Source organism: Struthio camelus, chromosome 25 (assembly GCF_040807025.1).
Source record: "Struthio camelus isolate bStrCam1 chromosome 25, bStrCam1.hap1, whole genome shotgun sequence".
Taxonomy (NCBI): domain Eukaryota; kingdom Metazoa; phylum Chordata; class Aves; order Struthioniformes; family Struthionidae; genus Struthio; species Struthio camelus.
In genome coordinates, this window is record NC_090966.1 from 8,200,493 (window position 1) to 8,213,298 (window position 12,806).

The 12,806-nt window shown below is 41.6% G+C and overlaps 2 protein-coding genes across 3 annotated transcripts; both read left to right on the forward strand.

Annotated features, from left to right (window-relative positions):
• The first annotated feature begins 13 nt into the window (after nt 1-13).
• On the forward strand, nt 14-8,991 carry LOC104141241 (ras-related protein Rab-18-B). Of its 2 annotated transcripts, none has more exons than XM_068919339.1 (7): nt 14-208; nt 282-337; nt 858-919; nt 3,146-3,218; nt 4,201-4,319; nt 5,279-5,345; nt 6,199-8,991. In XM_068919339.1, the coding sequence occupies exons 1-7, from the start codon at nt 144-146 to the stop codon at nt 6,372-6,374; spliced, it is 618 nt and encodes a 205-aa protein (XP_068775440.1). In that variant the 5' UTR covers nt 14-143; the 3' UTR covers nt 6,375-8,991. The 2 variants fall into 2 exon arrangements, with proteins under 2 accessions (XP_068775440.1, XP_068775439.1); XM_068919338.1 differs by having other exon boundaries at nt 42-208; nt 852-919.
• Nucleotides 8,992-9,179: 188 nt separating this feature from the next.
• CFAP97D1 (CFAP97 domain containing 1) lies at nt 9,180-12,756 on the forward strand. Its single transcript, XM_009670466.2, has 2 exons — nt 9,180-10,559; nt 11,891-12,756. Exons 1-2 carry the CDS (start codon nt 10,339-10,341, stop codon nt 12,036-12,038), a joined length of 369 nt encoding a protein of 122 aa, XP_009668761.1. The 5' UTR covers nt 9,180-10,338; the 3' UTR covers nt 12,039-12,756.
• The last annotated feature ends 50 nt before the right edge of the window (nt 12,757-12,806 follow it).

Consider the following 12,806-nt stretch of genomic DNA (forward strand, 5'->3'; position numbering starts at 1 on the left):
ACCGGCCGCCTCCCGGCGGGCGGAGTCGCGTCAGCTGGTTCCGCCGCCGGCGCCAGGAAGCGGCAGTTTCCCCACGGCCGCGCGGCGCTTCTGGTTGCCCCGATCCGCCCGAGCCGGCGGGCTGCACGCTCGCCCCGCGGGGCATGGACTCGGCGGGCCTCACCCTGAAGCTGCTCCTGGTCGGAGACAGCGCTGTGGGGAAGTCCAGGTGCGGCGGCGGCGCGGGGCGCGCGGGCGGGGCGCGCCCGGCGCCGGGCTGACTTCTCGCTCTTCCCCCGCAGCCTCCTGCTCAGGTTCACCGACGGCTCCTTTGAGCCGTGCCTGAAGCCCACTATCGGTGAGTGCGGCCGCCCGGCCCCGAGCGAGGGGCGTTGCGGCTGCTGCTTGCTTGGGTTCCGCCGACGAGAGAGCAGCGGAGCGGGGAGCTGGGCTCGGGCCAGTGCTTGGCGGGAGCGGGCTGCGTGCGGAGGAGCGGGCGGGCGTGGGCGCCGCGAGCGGGAGGGCGGGCGCCGTGAGGGGGAGCGGGCTGCGTGAGGGGGAGCGCGGGCGCCGTGAGGGGGAGGGCGGGCGCCGTGAGGGGGAGGGCGGGCGCCGTGAGGGGGAGGGCGCGCGCCGGGCGCCGTGAGGGGGAGGGCGGGTGTGGGCCGGGTGAGGGGGAGCGGGCTGCGTGAGGGAGAGAGCGGGCGCCGGGCGCCGTGAGGGGGAGCGGGCGGGTGTGGGCCGGGTGAGGGGGAGCGGGCGGGCGGCGGGCGCCGTGAGGGGGAGGGCGGGTGCCGTGAGGGGAGCGGGCGGTGGGTGTCCGGGTGGTCCCTCGACATTCTCGTCGTGATATTCTTTCCCTTGTTCTCGAGTCATAGGTGTCGATTTTAAAGTGAAGAGAATGGTGGTAGATGGCCGTGCAGTACAGCTTGCAATATGGGTAGGTTTTGTTCTGGACAGAAAAGGAAATCTCAAGAACGTGGGATGTTTTTTGTTTTTTTTTCTCCCTTTTTAAACAAGTCTTCTGCATATGCTTATGGTTCGAACATGCATAGGGTGGGTGTCTTCCATGATTATACAGCAGGAATGGACAAAGTTCTTTCAAAAAATTCGTGAATGTTGTGGTTTGAGGACTTCCCTGAATTCTAGCAGAGATCCTGCTCGTTCCTGCAGTTACGCATCTGGGTTTCTGAAATCCTCTGTGAGGTCTTAGGCTTGAGGAGATGTGGCCTTGCGAGAAGGGCAGGTCTTTCGTATGACCCAGAAGCGTTCCCAAGACAGACAACGCACATGTTGAGGAAATAACAGAGGAAAAAGGCACAAAGGAGAGAGATTTTGAGAACTGAGTTGCGTGATCTCCTTCAGAGGCTGTGTAGCCAATTTTATGTGTGCCAAACCAGAAACCCTCTAGATATTTTGGTTAAAATGAAGGAAACAGAAATGTATTTTATGATCTATTGAAGGGCCAAATTTTCCAGAAGACTTGAGTATTTGCCCTCAATTTCCGGGTACTATGTTATAGCACCTGGAGATTGGAAACCAGACTGCAGCTGTGTATCCAGGATTATTTAAAATAGTATTAAAGCCCTCACTCTACACCGTAGCAGAAGTACCTCCATTACAACTATGGATATAGTCCTATTCTAAAATACCTGCAGTATTTCTTTTATCTTTAAATGGCATATTTATTAAAACAGATTGGAGAGAGGAGAACACACTAAAATGGAAAATGTACAGAGAAAGCACTCAAACTATAGAGAGGATTGTGGGGAGGAATGGGACTAGGAGACTTCCTTCAATTCTCCCAAAGGGACTGAAAGAGACTGAGCCCCAGAAGGAGTTTTATGCATGTGGTCATGGGTATCTGAGAAAGAATATGCTATTCTGAAGTCGGTAATTGGATTATTGGAAAGAAGGCACAAATGTGTCTTAGGTTGGTATTAATGCAGGCAATATAAATGCCAAGACTTATATTATTTTGTTATTTTCAGTCTTACACTTTGAGTACAGAATGCAGAGCAAGAATGATAAAGTCACAGTTGCTGTAGTTAGCATACATATTGCTTGTATTCTGAGCAAGCTGCACGCAAAGCAGAAGCTCTGTTGAGAGTAATAAATAAGTATTTGGTCTAATAATCACACAGGGGTGTGTCGTCTTGCTATGAAATGAAAAGCAAGGCCAGAACCTGCCCAAGTTGAATAGCTGGAAAAGGCGCTTTTGCTGTAGTGTGTAACAGCTTCAGGAGATAGTGCTAATTAGTGCAATTGCACTATTTTTTTTAATCCTATGTTAAATAAAAACTTAAATGCATATACAGAGTGTCAAAGAGAGGCTTCTACTTTATTATTCTAGTGTGTGTGGGTACCTAAGAGTACAGTCTGCTTAGTAAGGATGATGTGAATTAAGGATGTGTATTTCCAATTCTGTGCTTTTAACAAAAAGACTAAACCATTTCTTTCTTCTATCTACTGTAAGCTGTACATATATTTAAATAAAGAGAGAATTTTTTGTAAAAATGATCTTTGTGCAATTCCTTTGCCTCCTTCTTGTTCATTCTGGGGAATTTTGAATTTCACATTGTACTCTAGGAGCTATTTAGAAGCTTCATGAGAGTGAATATGGCATGCTGTAGTACTGATTGAACAAAATTACTGATTTTAAATTTCTCATCTGCTTGACATCTCAGCAGCCTTGAAATAGTTCTTACTAACTAGGCTCTCCTTTCCTGCTGTGGATGAGCAATGGGAGGTTTTAGAATCTCTATATTTCTCCTTTCTTGCAGTGTCTGTCACTGGGAAAACCCTGATTCCTCACCTCTTTCAGTTCAGCTGACTGTTAAACTGACTAAATGCAGCTTCTTAGCTTGCAGCAAGAGTCTCTGACATATGTTTCTTGAGTCGCATTGACTTTCCTCATCTTACTCATGGTACAGATGTCTGTGCTTATCACTTCATCTTTTAATGAAGTCTTCTCCACTCTTTTCTACCCCTTTTATCCATTTTCTGTTGTGCTGCAGCTAATGTTTTCTGGCTGCTTCCCTCATTCTGTTGTCTTATGCTGTTACATGTCGTTATTAGTCAGAAAAATGCTAATTTTGTTTAGCTTATGTCATGTAATTTAAATTACCTTTTTTTTTTCTAAACACCTTTGGTTTTTCCCCTGTAGGACACAGCAGGACAAGAGCGCTTTAGAACGCTGACTCCCAGTTATTACCGAGGAGCTCAAGGGGTTGTTCTAGGTAGGAGGTATATGGAAGAGAAACATGGTTACAAAAAAATTGTGAAGTCCTTATTACTAAGTAAATGTAAGTTTCTTCTCAAAGGAGATGGAGAGAATCAAAGGAACAGATATTATGTTTTTTACAACACTTCTACGTCACTAGCTCAAACATTAAGTGTGCAGAATTTATTGGCAGGACATAGTGCGTCTTCAAACTATTTTAAATTAAAAAATATGTAGCTGTCACACTACAAACCATTGAGTAGATGAATTATCACCTTTATTCTAATTACTTTGGCGAGTTTCTGATCATAAGCCAAATTGGTTTTCAAGTTTGGATTTTTTCCCTATTTTTACTTTTTTTTTTTTTTCCAGAAACATTATTGATGTGATTCCTATGAAACATGAAGTTTGTAGCACAAATAATGAATGGCTAGTCCCATTCTGTCCAACAATCTCAATTATTTAAAAAAAAAAAAATCTTATTCTCCAGGGACAGTAAAGACTAAAAAATTTGCTGTACAAAATGTTCTTTCTGACCCTGATGCAGCCTGCAGCTTTATTTAACCTTAGTGATTACCTGAATGCAGTTATGAAGTTACCAGTGACCAAAAGTTACTTTTTACTGACATTTGGAATCTACTGTTTTTAACACTAGTGCATACATGTATATATGCTTTAAATGAGAAGACAGAATAATTATTTCAAAACAATTTGTGGCCCTGTTCAGATCTAGCAACATGTATAAGATCTCAGCTATTAAGCTGGTTTTCCCATCACAGATGTGTCACACAGATGCTCATGTTCTGTAATCCCTAGTGACTTCAGGTGAGCGTAGCTGATGTGTTCCAGCTCTGGGAAGACCATATGGTTGATGCATCTATTTGTGGTTCCTTAATACTGCTTTTCATTTGAGGCAATAGTTAAAGTATTAGGAACTAAGTTCTGTAAACGTTGATCACGATTTTACAGCTTTTAAGCTCCTTTTCCTCTGTCACCAGTGTATGATGTTACAAGAAAAGACACTTTCACAGGACTAGAGAGCTGGCTGAATGAGCTGGAAATGTACACCACTGGAAGCAACATTGTGAAGATGTTAGTTGGCAATAAAACTGATCAGGTCAGTTTGGAAATGCATCATCTTACGTGCTTCCGCTGAATACTCAGTCATGACAAAGTATAAATGTGAGATAAGCTCTGAAAGTAACACATCTGTTATGTACAGAGGTGATATGTTCTGTAACTGAGGAAGGCAGGTGGATCAGGCTCCATCTTCTTCATTTACTTCCTCATTTTAGAAGGAGATCTTGTTAAGAAAGATGCAATTAATGAGAGAAACAGTCTTAAAAGAAGATAGCAAAGTGTTCTGCCTTAGCTGCTGAAGAGAAATGCCATTGAAGTTAACTGCAATGCAACAACACAACTTCTGTCTTTTTGAGCAGACCGTGCGTTTTCAACAAATGGGGGGGGGGAGGGGAAGAAGAATTCAGCTCTTACCTTGAGATGGCTCTAGAGTGTGTCTGTGTGGCCGCTAGATGCATTGTTCTCTGCGCGTTTCTGGGATGGCTTGAAGCATCCGAGATGCCTGTTTCACGGTGAGATGCGTTTCACTTTTGGTTGAGCAAAAAAGGTTTCCAGTGTGGCCATCCTGACCTAGCTAAATGGTGTGTATCTGGCTGCGTGTACACATCAAGAAGTTGGTACTGCTTGTGTCTTGGGATTTTGGTGGTGATATCCTTCTCTGTCCTTTTTCAAATCTGTCGCTTCTCAGGCATCTTTGATGTGCGTCTTGAGCCGTTTGACTATGGCAGCCTTCTTTCTGGCATACGCCTTGCTCCCTTGCAGGTGGTTCAGAAGGCAGCAGCACATTCCTTTCCTGGTGATTCCAAGTTGCTACTGTTCACTTTGATCCCCTCCACTGGTTCTAACACCAATAACTGACTATAGACCACAAAGGTAAAATCCAGTCAGTGACTGACTACCAGCAAAACTTCAGCTTTGCAGTGCTGCTTTTCCAGGGAGTTCCTAAAGCTGGAAAGCACAGCTTGCTTCAGTCATGTTCTTCATTCATCCTTGCAGCCTGATCGTGAAGTAGAGAGAAGAGAAGGACTCCAGTTTGCTAGGAAACACTCACTGCTTTTTATAGGTATGTTACTCTTTGCCAAAAATGTATACATTTATATCTTTATTTTGGTATTACTGAGCATGAATGAATTAAGTGTATAACTGTGCTTCAAGTTGATTTTTATAGCTAATGAACACGGATTCATTTTGCTTCATCAATTCTGTATGCATGGATACAGATCTTAACTTTTTCCAAAGATACTGTGTGCTGACTGCAATTGGGAATACTTTTTTCTGAAAGTGAGATTTATTGCATGTACTGTGTAGGCATGGATTTTTATATGCTCTTGAAATTACTAGTCATGTTTTTTTTTTTTTTTAATTTGGAACCCTGAAGAGTGGAATCTTCCTCCTGACTGATATCAGTAAGGACCTTGGGTAATCTTTTTCATGCCTGAGTTTCTGTTGCAGCTACATAAAACAATATGGTTAGACCAATGATAAAATGTACAATGTGAAGACAAAGCCAACAAAGATGGAAAAAACTATGTTAAAAATAAGAGGCACAAATAGGTGAAGCTTCTCGATAAGATTTAGAGAAGGAACTGGAGTGAACACACATTCGGCATTCTTTGTTTTATGACTTATTTCTGGAGTAATCATCTTGTAGATTTTTGTTACCACACGAAGAATTTCTATTTACTACTGTGGAGAGAGAAGGGAACAGTGGAATTTTCCTAGATGGAAAAAGGAGACGTTTCATACTGATGAGATATGTTTCTGTTTATTTCAATTAACTTAGGCATACCTCTACAGGAGAAAGGAGATGAGGTTCAATTGTTTACATGTCTCTCCGTTCCCCAAAATGGCTTTCTACAAAGAGCAATACTCTCTGCAAATAAAACAAAAACCACTTTTTTTCCTTCTCTCTGTAGAGACTAGTGCCAAGACACAGGATGGAGTCCAACATGCCTTTGAGGAGCTGGTAATAAAGATTCTGCAGACACCAGGTGTTTGGCGTAAACGTGCAGAGAAGCGGGGAGTACAGCTGATGGAGTCTTCAACACAGCAGGAGAAAAACTTATGTGGTGCATACTGTCCGCTTGCTTAGATCTACAGGTGTCTGTTCTATCTGAACAGAATGGACTTCTAAAAATATATTAACAGATTCAAGGCACTAGACAGTTTCTGATTTGGATCTACACAATTTGTGTGGCCTGTCAAAAACAAATTAATTAACAAAGTACATTTTTCGTTCATTCAAATACAGTTTTGCCTTTCCTTGCACACAACTGATGTCTTCAGATACCAATATAATGATTTTCTGGTAACTATCAAATTTTCTCCGAGAAGCACTATGCTTTATAGTGGGAGTTAATGCTTTTGCTGTTTGACATTTAATATATGCTTGTTCTGAAATTCCCACCTTAGCATAAAACAAGGCAGTGTTCCACTCTGGAACTTTACTGAGAAGCTTCTCTTCCCCAGAATGGCATGGGAGGCTCCTAGGCGGCTAAATCCATGTGAATGGAGTTGTCAGGAGTTGCTGCGAGCAATGACATTGTTTCCCTATTTCAGATGCATTTAAGCAGTGAAAATTGCTGTATGTCCCCAGAGAGCAAGTTGAGTTACTACTTAATTTCAGGGTTTTAGTGAATAGGCATATTCTTATAACATTCTGCAGAGGAAAAAACAGAATTGCCTGTGAAGGACGTTGTAGGTTTATCTCTTGCTCCTCTTAAATAACTTGTACTGAATTTGGAGTCATCGTTTTGGGCCAGTTTACAGTGTGGGTCCTTGCTGCCATTAACAGAGCTCTCTGCAAACTCACATTCCTGCCCTTGTTCAGCAGTTGCAGGACTAAAATTAGGGTTAAAATAAAGCCTGCTGGTGATGGAAGATTTTCCACTAGAAAAATTCTGTATTGCTTGTTCCATTATGAAGTTCTGCTAGCTAGCTGCCTCTTACCTTTCTTCGCGCTGAACTCGCTGCATTTTCTTGAAAACGGACTTTGAGTCATGGAAGATGCTAGCCTAGAGTCAGGTCTTGGAAGTCTTCTAGGAGCATTATTGCCAATTGGCTGCTTGTAATACTGTAAAAGTATCATAATTTTGGGGACAACATTAAAAATGAACTGAAGCGTTCATAAACAAGCAATAGATCTAAAGATGCTCTTTCATTACAGGACATAGACTAACTTCCTTATTCTGACTTGTCTTTCTTAGGATATGTAATTTGATGATTCATAGCTATCAAAGTAATTTAAATTTGTATTAGCAGTACTCTCCTGAATAACAAGCAGTGACTTGTCATGGGTGCTACCAAAACACAGAAGGCTTAAAACAAGGAGCATAAACTTCTACCTCATTTTAGAGCTTTTCTAGCTTGTTTTCCACAAATTTGTTCTTTTTGGAGCTGCTTTCATCTGTGAAAAGTGTGTGTGTGTGTAACTGCCGCTAGAGTACCTGAATAGAAATACCTGATTCATTGGGTTTTTACATCCATTTCTGTTTGTCTTGCAATGGATCTAAGTGGCTATGTGGCTGCAATATCATTTCTGTGCATTTCCCTCTGCTGAAATCTTAGTCTGAGGAAGTTGTTGGATCTTATAGTGGCTTTTGATGCTCTTAGCAGCTGCCATGGAGACATACCTACTTACAGTCAGCTGAAAGACCGCTTCTTACAGTCTTGGTTTCAGCATATAAAGTGTCCCTTTGGAATAATGTTCATTCACACCAGCTTTTCAGAGAATAAAAGAGAAAGCAGTTTCTGCTGGTGTGACCTACAGCAGCTGGATAGGCACGCTGCACGCAGCTCTCAGAGGGTATGGAGTTTTAAGCTACTGAGCATTCCTATGCAAAATGTGAGCGTGTCATAATACAAGATTGTCTGGAGTCTCCTGGTATAAATGTGAAAAACAGAGAGCCTGGACACAAGTAAATAAAACTAGGGAGTCAAATTCGGAAGCTGGTAAGCCATAGCAATTGTAACAAAGCCATAAAGCCAGGTAGGCAGGCCAGGAAGAAGACAGTCATGAGAAGGCGGAGATGACTGACTGCTGATCAGCAGGCCATATAATGGTCCTGGTGCATTCTCTGCTCTTAGCTTGTGCTTTGTTCTCATGACATGTGTGACTCTTCTGCACTGACCCTGTCACAAACACAGTGATCCGTTTCTGTGCATCTGCTGAGGATAAAAAGGAGAGTGAAGAGAAGACTACATGTTCTGTTGCTGTCTGTTGAATGTGGTCAAAACTACTTAGCTGGTTTTTGCTGCAGCAGGTATCTGCCTACCTTAGAAGGGCAGTATGGCCTCATTTTTAAGCTTATTTTTTGAGTGTTGAAACAGCTGGCTGCCCCTTTAAAAGGAACATGATTTTCCTTCATATCGTGTTTCAGTTTGCTGTGAATGCACTCCCACTCAATGGATGCTCCCTCTGTGTGTGTGTGGGGGGGAGGAACCCATCTTAATTCATTTATGGATTTGTTTTGTTTATAGTGATAAGCATAATGATTTCTGAGGGAAACAAGCTAAATCAATGGGTATTTCATTCAGTTCTGAACATAGCCAGGTCTGAAAGTAGTAATGTAATATATTCACAATCATTCCTATTAGTAACTGCAAGAAACATCTCTATAGAGATCCAGATTTACAAAATAAAATGTGAAATTGAGCATTTCTGTTCCTGTTGCAGGATACTTATATGTAATTAAAAAGGTACCTTCTGGTGGTCTAATTTTGCCAGAGCAATCTGTTCATGCTCACAGAACTTTCCCAGTTGTGTGTACTGGCTTTTGATGTCCTAGCAGGGTCATCTGTGGTAACTCTCAGTGATCCTGCCAGTCAGATTTGTAATAGGGTTTATTTTCCTCAGTCGTGGAGGTTAGAAAGGCAAAGATGGGCAGTGTGCAGTATCTAGCCTATCCTGTCATGGCTATCAGTTGCAAGCAAAGAGCTGCTATAAAGGGCAAGCTGTACGCTGCTATTTGACTAAAAAGAATATGTGTTTTTTTGAATTATATCACCCCCACGTTTCAGTTATTAGATCATAATGAAACATTTGTAGAGATCTTCCGGGGAAATGCAAGTCCTCCTTAGAGCTAGATGTTTTAAGACCATGTGCTAATTAATGTCAGTGAGCAGACTTGTGGAATGCTGTATATTTTCAAATGAATCTGACTTCCTAATGACGTATGAGATAAAACTGATACAGGAGATGAAGATTTTTGGTCCAGACCCATGCTTTTGTGAACAGAAAACCCTTAAACCATATGGCAGTTCACTTATTGTGAGTTCAGGCGCAGTATGACTTGATTGGCATGTAAATAGAAAAATGTTACTGGAAAGTAAGATCCTGTTATGTAGTGCTGAAATGAGTACTCGGCTTACTGTCACCGAATGCCTGAAACATTGTTTCTGTTTCCACTGCGTCCAGGAAGCAATGCAGACCTGTAGTGCTTTTCCTCAGCAAAAGCTGTTTCATGGTACGTGGGGGATGCTGACAAAGGAAAAGCTGGGTGAAGGGATTTGGGGCTCAGTAGCTTCATAAGACTTTTTTCACATAAGGCTTTTTTCTTCCTCTCTCTTTTTTTTTTTTCCTTTTTTTTTTTTTTTGTTTTTCCCCTCTCCCTCTTTAAGCAAGATTTCGTGTGGATAATAAGCCCCTGCATGCACAGACTCACCAACGTTTTAACCTAAGCAAGATTCAGGTACTTGATAACTTTTAACTGCATGGTTCTCCCCCACCCTTGCCTCTAATGATAATGCCTCAAGTGGCAGCAAAGTCTTCAGGTAAATGTAGAGCAGGGGGCTTTCTTCAGCCTTTGAGAGAGACAAAATGAACAAGAGAAGCTAAGGACAGAAAAATTATTTGAATGCAGTCCTGCTTTTGTATCTTGTTAGTTTGTTTATATACATCAATAAATGGAGAGCGCTAGGAGAAGGAAAACAAGAGGTGATCATGAAACGACAACAGTGATTCTGGATATGGTTGAGAGCAGAAGTGAGGGGGATTTTTTTTTTTAATTTTTATACGTATAAGGTGTGTGTGTGCGTGTGTGTAAAATATATAGGCAATGAACATGGGCACCAAAATAACTATGAGGAGGGCCAGCCCAGGGAAGATTTTCATAAGGAAAAATATAAAGTGCATTACCAACTTAGTATCTCTGGCACAGGCGGATCAAAAGCGAATTGGCCAAATTGAAAGAGATAATAAGAAGCTCTTGGAGCGACTAGCTGAGATACACCGAGGGACGGGGAAAGTGGACTGCTGGAATGAGCACTTTCGGAGGAGGTAGCTGGTACTACCATTTGTTCCAGGAACACACAATGCTGCAGTTCTTCTGCACGTGTGCATCTATGTAGGAAGGGTGTCATGCAATTTTAGGGGAGCGACTCACAGTTTAAAAAAAGCAGAACTATAGCTATCAGCATTTACTTTTCACTCTTAGTTGTTCTTAAGAGCTGCACTACCCCAGGCAAAATTATACTCGCAGACGAGCTCTTGGAGGTGGTGAAATATTTCTGCTTGAAAAGGGGCTATTTATAACAGGGAAGCTAAATTAGCACTTACTAGGTGGCAGCAGCTTCCTACCCCATTTCCTCAAGCGTTAAATCCCTTTTAAGAGAGCGTTTATTCTCTGCTGTTATTCTGGAACCCAACTGCATTCTCATCCTCAAGCTCTCCGCAGCCCTGTCTGCTGCGGGATACTACAGGTTTCTGCTCTGTTTTTGGTACAAAATGTAACCAGTTGGTCTATCTCTCACGCACATACCCATCCCGCAACAAACACCCCGTGAACTACAAAACCTGTCTACTAAGATGCCTTTGCGTTGCACTTTTTTATTCTTCAAAAGCTTCCTCTAGCCACAGTCATTTTTCACAGATGTATGCTTCCCATCTTCCTGTACTATCCAGACACTGGAATTATTGCTCCTTGCTAGGGCTTTCACTAGCTTTCCTCCTCTTTTTCTGCCAGGCTCAGTTCTCCTAGCTTTTTTTTCCGAACTGCTCTAATGCATGGACTGCAACTCCAAACTTCGTCATTGCAGTTCCTCTCCGCACGCACACCCAATTCATTTTTACAACAGCCATCTAGGGCAAGTCAGTGAGGCTGTTTCTGGTTTCTGTTTGTATACTTGCACATGTATTTACTCTAAACTTTTGCCAAGTAGCTAAGTATTATCATTGCCTTCCCTTGCCTATTCCTAACAGCAGTTCTGTTGCTGCTTTCTTGCCACATACAGTTATTCTTTCAGACTTTTGTATGTGAGATTGCTTTACCTATTTGGAGGCACCTGCAGAGAATTCTGAATGCTGTAATATAATAACTGAAACTATGTATATGTAAGTCTAAATTAAGAGAGAAATACAGGGACAGGATATGACAAAGAAAGAGCCACAGTGAAGATCCTGACATTAACCTACTCTTATGGAAATGATGACCAAAGCCAACCTCTTCAAGAGTCACTGAAAGGCACCATTTTGGGGGGGGGGGGGGGGAAGGGAGTGAGTTTGTTGCACCTGTGTATATGCCTCACAAATGCCATTGCATTAATAAGAAAGTCCTGAAAAATTGCATTTTTTACAAAACAAAAATTATCTTCATTCATTTTTGTTCATAGCGCAAATAGAGATAAGCAGAACAGGGAAATAGTGAAGATCACTGTGGAAAACCAAGGTATTCTGAAGAGGCTTGTTGACCGTAAGCCTAATTACGATCATAAGAAGTCTGAGAGTGGTTGGCAGGCATGTACATTAATTTTTCTTTAGTATATTATTCTTTTATATCTTCAAACTAAGGAAAACATATGGGATGAGTTTAATACTATGGGGATGTTTTTAAAACGGCAGCTACTTAGCTATCTGGATTATTGAACTAGAAAAATTTGTACCTTAATAAATCAGGAAGTAATCAGAAAACAGTAGGTAATCAGAAAAGGGAGCGTTTTTCTAGAACAAAATTATGTTAGAAATCTGTACATTAAAAAGGATGGGTAGTCTTAGTGATAATGGCTGCCTTGCCGAGGTTGAACTTTATTTTGATATTCTCAATAAATATTGACTATTTTAACATAAAGAAAAATGTGCCATTATATTACATTCAAACATTAATTTTCATGTTGCCTACAGGCAATTGGTATTGCAAACTGCATTTTTAATACCTAAAATGTGATCTATCTTGTATACCTTGTTTTAAAAGGCAGCTGAAGATGGGCATTATTTGAACTTATATACTTCATAGCCCATTCTAATCAAAAACTAAGCTGGCTTCAATGGAAAAAAACAAAACAAAACAGGCAGTTAATCTTTAATTGTTATAAAAAGTCATGACACCTGATAATTAAAATATTATGTATCAATAATATGTAGCTATCGATATGATAACCCAGGGCACATTTTCAGGCAGGAGGTAGAAGAGCATACAGTCCATGTTAACGAATAGCCTTGTGTATGGATTTTCTCCTTCATGCTTTTCCAAAATAGTTTTCTATTCTGAAAAAGATAACAATTATAACTAACTTTCCTGAAAATAGAATT